This window comes from Aplysia californica, unplaced genomic scaffold, assembly GCF_000002075.1.
Source record: "Aplysia californica isolate F4 #8 unplaced genomic scaffold, AplCal3.0 scaffold00357, whole genome shotgun sequence".
Lineage (NCBI taxonomy): Eukaryota > Metazoa > Mollusca > Gastropoda > Aplysiida > Aplysiidae > Aplysia > Aplysia californica.
In genome coordinates this window covers 53,002-57,636 of record NW_004797627.1, presented here as the reverse complement: position 1 = coordinate 57,636, position 4,635 = coordinate 53,002, and the positions used below count along the sequence as shown (strand labels likewise).

Sequence of the window (4,635 nt, the reverse complement as noted above, 5' to 3'; positions counted from 1 at the left end):
TGTGTGTGTGTGTGTCTATGCACCTGCCGTGATGTCTATCTGTTTGTTTGTTTGTGTGATATGCAAATCAATGTGTGTGTCTGTCTGTGCGTCTGTCTTTGTGTCTAACAATGTGTCTGAGTGGCTGTGTACATATCTGTCAAAATCTTTATCTGTGCATCCTTTTATGCTGTCTATGAACCTATTTGTGAGTCTATATGTGTGTTTGTCTGCGTTTACGCCAATCCAAATGCCCCCCCCCCCCCTGTGCTGTCTATGAGTATGTTTGTGTGTCTCTCTGTACCCGGAATGGACTGTGCGGCAATCGGACTGTCTTCATGTGTTTATCTGTGTGTCAGTCTCTGTCTCTGCGCAAAGTGTGGGCCATGCGTTTTTTCTGGTCGTGTTTATATGCGTTTACCCGTGTGTTTGTCTCTGTTTGTTCGTCTGTGTCAGGAATGGGCCGTTCTTTAATCTGACTGCCACTTTGTGTGTCTGTCTGTGTCTGTGCCAGGTGTGGACTGTGCCGATGACCGTGACGGTTGCCTTGGGGCGCCATGTTCAGTGGGCCAGAACTGCTCTGACGTCACGGCCGTCAATGAAGAACGGACAGGGAAAGGTTACACGTGTGGGCCATGTCCGGCCGGCTACACTGACCAATCAGAGATTTGTACAGGTGGGTGGAGAGAGAGAGAGAGAGAGAGAGACAGACAGACAGACAGACAGACAGACAGACAGACAGACAGACAGACAGAGAGAAAGAGAGGCAGACGCAGAGGCGGTGAGACAAGGGCTGAAGTGAGGGCGGTGAGTGAAAGTTCCAAGATTATTTCATATAGGAATCGTAAGATTTGAACTAACACTTAAAATTTTAGGTTACACGGTCAAACAACAAGACCCCAACATTTCTGTAGACAAGGAAGAGTACAAAATTCAATATGTCCACCTTTACCGTGACGGCCTTTTCTTCCCGATGTTTTGAACCCAAGTATTTACCACGGTTTGATGCAGTTATGACTGGCACGATTTTCTTTCACGGAGGAGCATTTTGGCCCAATTTGATCGTATTCTTCAGGCAGACATGTTTGGTATTCAAGGCCAAGGTCGGGTCCGTTGAATGATAACTATGGCGCACAGCCAATCAGAAGACTACTCCGGGTCACGTGGCTTTGTGGGGTCAGATCTTTTCTTTGCGCGTAGAATGTGATAGACCCTGGAGGACTTTCAGATCTAGTCTGATGAAACAAAGCAAAGGTCCTCTTGACATAGTGAAATGCCCAGCGCCATTACACGAACAACCCGATCCCATCTGATCATACATTTGACCAACAGGTATTCTTCCTTACACAGAAAGACCCAAGAAAATCAGGTCTGGTGCTTTGGTGTGGTTTGCTCCTTCTTTCCAATCGATCATAATAATATTATGTCCTCCTTATCTCTTCTCCTTTTCGTGTTTGTTACTGTCTTGTAACACTGCTATTCATTGTCACTTATTTAAATTAATTGTGTTGCAAGTGCCGTACTTCGCTTACTAAAACTAAAAATCTTGCAGAAACACTGGATTAGCTGGGGACTTTATGACCCATACACACTCTACTAGACACAGCACAGGATGTTTGCAAGGCGGAAAGTTGCAAAATTTGTGTCGGCGGGCTACCCCCACCTCCCCTCCCCCAAAAAGCAAAACAAACAAAAGCCCCCTCCCCCCTTCCAAAAATAAAACAAAAACAACACCTCTGCTAAAGCAACCCGGAGTATCGTTGATGACAGAACCCCTATTTCCAACAGAGGGATGATAACATTTAAGACACTCGCTATCTTAAACTTACAAAGTTCTGTCTGACATATTTGGGAGTTTTGAGTTACTAAGACCATGGCGTTAGAAACCAATAAATGTTCTATGTACTCCATAAAATCGATAGCTTATTCGGAGTTGTTATCGAGATATTGAAAGATTCGCATTCAAAATGTTGTGCAACTCAAAATTTTAAACTTCAAATTTCTCAGAACTAGGTACTGAGGAGATACCTACAACACCTGGAGGCGTCATCTCTGACTCAAATGTTGAAGTGCTATGACCCTCCACCGGTCGCGAACTGTTGTTGCACATTCTGCTATACATGTTTTAAAGTTGACAAGTTTTTTTCTTTATTTGTTCGGTCATTACATTACTTTGGGATAATACGGCGTTAGTTCCTACCTTTTCCACGGTGGCCGGCACAATCGTTTGTGGGTCTTGGTAGGCCTTAGTGTGCCACATATCACGCTATCGTGCCTGGAGACCATTTAAATACTTATCCTTTTGATACCTACCTCTGCTCTCTACATCACTCTAGACCTCACAGCCTAGGTAGACCATCCCAATCACCCGTAGCTGGTGAGCAGATAGAACCTCTGATTAAGCACTTAGCGATAGAGAGGTGTTTATAACGTACACTCATACGTCCTCTGGCTGAGACAATTTGAAAGAGGGGAGGAGCTTTGAGAAATCCAAACGCCTTTTCTTTGTTTTAAGTTTTTTGTTTGTTTTGAACTTACTTTTCCGTACTCTACAACCATATCTCCCATTAAAATACCCAACCCTTTACCCCCACCCCTTTCCCGTTACCAATTCTCTCCCGGTTTCCATCCCTCATCCTCTCCCCTGCCTCTTCCACTTTCACCCCCCTCCACCCAATCCTACCTACCTCCTGTCCCCCTCCCCTCCTCTTTCCCCTTGTTCCCTCCCTCTCTCCCACCCCCCTCTTCCACTCATTCCACTTTCTCCCCGATCTCCCTCCCTATCCTCCTCCCCCTCCACCACCCCACTCCTTAATCCCACCTACCTCCTGCTACCTTCCCATTGCGTCCTCCCTCTCCCGTCAACTCTCCCCTCAACCCTTCCCCTAATCCCATCTAACCCCTTCCCCGCCCCACCCTTCCACCCCCGACACACCCACAGATATCAACGAGTGTAACAACGCCACGCTCAACGCCTGTGCCCACAATTGCACCAACACACAGGGCTCCTACAGCTGTAGCTGTGCCCAGGGCTACGTGTTGGCAGATGATGGGAAGAACTGCAGAGGTCAGGACAGTTCCCACACTTCTCACTTCTACTTCCGAGAACCATCATCAACATCATCATCATCATCATCATCATCATCATCATCATCATCATCATCATCATCATTTTTGCCAATCCAGTAGTATTATATATAACCCAGGGCTGAACAACTGAAGATCAGAGAACAAGACCATGCATACATCCAAATTCTCAAACTGTGGGTTGCTGATTTTTTAAAATCTAATAAAAAAGTGAACACACGATAGTGTACAGATAGTGATGATGAGAGAACAGAGAGAAAAGGTGAAGTAGTACCACAGCAATGAAAAGCCTAAGGAGTCTGATGAATTTGCTGTTTTCCTACATTTCACCCCCCCCCCCCTCAAATGGATTTAAAGTTAAATTACGTTTTGTTTTCTGGTTCTTATCTTATTTTATCTTATCTTATCTTGTAACTTTTTTTGCCAACTACACCACCCCCTTTTTCACAGATATCAACGAATGTGTGGACAGGACGGCCGAGTGCCAGCAATCGTGTCTTAACCACGGGGGAGGCTACTCGTGTGGATGCCAGGACGGCTACAACTTAGCGTCAGACAAAATATCCTGTGTACTAGGTGTGTGTCCGCCCCGAAACACGTCAGTTACATAGCCTGGCCACACACACTTCCTCATACACAAAGATCTTCACCTACCATAGTGACTCATCCCCATACATGCTAGTACACATCCCCATACATGCTAATACACATCCCCATACACGATGGGTGCTCACCCTCACATGCACTTGACGCACATACTTATACACGCTACTTTTACACCTTTTCACCAGCTACCTAAACGCTCTCATCCAGGTGACGTACACAGCCTGATACTCATACATATTCATAGATTGACTCAATCTTGCTCCATAGTCTCCCTCGTCGTACTCTCTCCATACATACATCCAACCTTGTTCCGTATACACTTTCATACACATTCTATACAAACCTTCAAGCTTGCTTCAAAAACCTTCAGACACATTCCATACATACCCCCAACCTTGCTCCATAGACAACCTTTGTACACATGCATACATGCACTCAGCCTATTGTTCCATATACATCCTGGTACGCATTCAATACTCATCCTCATCAACGCTACACAAACGCTTTTAGTCTCATACACACTCTCATACACATTACATTCACACGATCATTCAAGCTTACTACACAACCTGATCCTCCTTACATACACATCATAACCCATGCTACACTTACTACTTTTCTTCCTATCCGCCTCTCCCACTTATATGATGTCTTCTTTACAGACCAAAGCTACGATGCAATCTGTAATCGAACCGGTTGCCAACAGATCTGTCGTGTGGACAACAATACCAAGAACGCAACCTGTGACTGCATGACTGGCTATACTCTGAAGTCAGACAATGTCAGTTGTGAAAGTGAGTAGCTGTACGAGTAGAATGTAGAGCAATAACTGAAGACCTGACAACTAGACTGTCCCCAATTCGAATTTTGCTGAAGGTAAAGTAAAATTATTTTTTTTCAATGATCAATATTAACATTTTGGTGTAAAATGCATCCCCACCCTGGACGTCAGAACCGCACACA

At 45.0% G+C, this 4,635-nt stretch overlaps 1 protein-coding gene across 1 annotated transcript in view; it reads left to right on the top strand.

Annotated features, from left to right (window-relative positions):
* Positions 1 to 4,635, top strand: part of LOC101863358 — a gene marked incomplete at both ends in the record, with an annotated part of 70,737 nt that overhangs the window by 14,791 nt on the left and 51,311 nt on the right. The window contains 4 exon segments of the mRNA XM_013085214.2: positions 495 to 655; positions 2,921 to 3,046; positions 3,517 to 3,642; positions 4,335 to 4,466. Of these exon segments, the coding sequence (XP_012940668.2) occupies positions 495 to 655; positions 2,921 to 3,046; positions 3,517 to 3,642; positions 4,335 to 4,466 (545 nt within the window).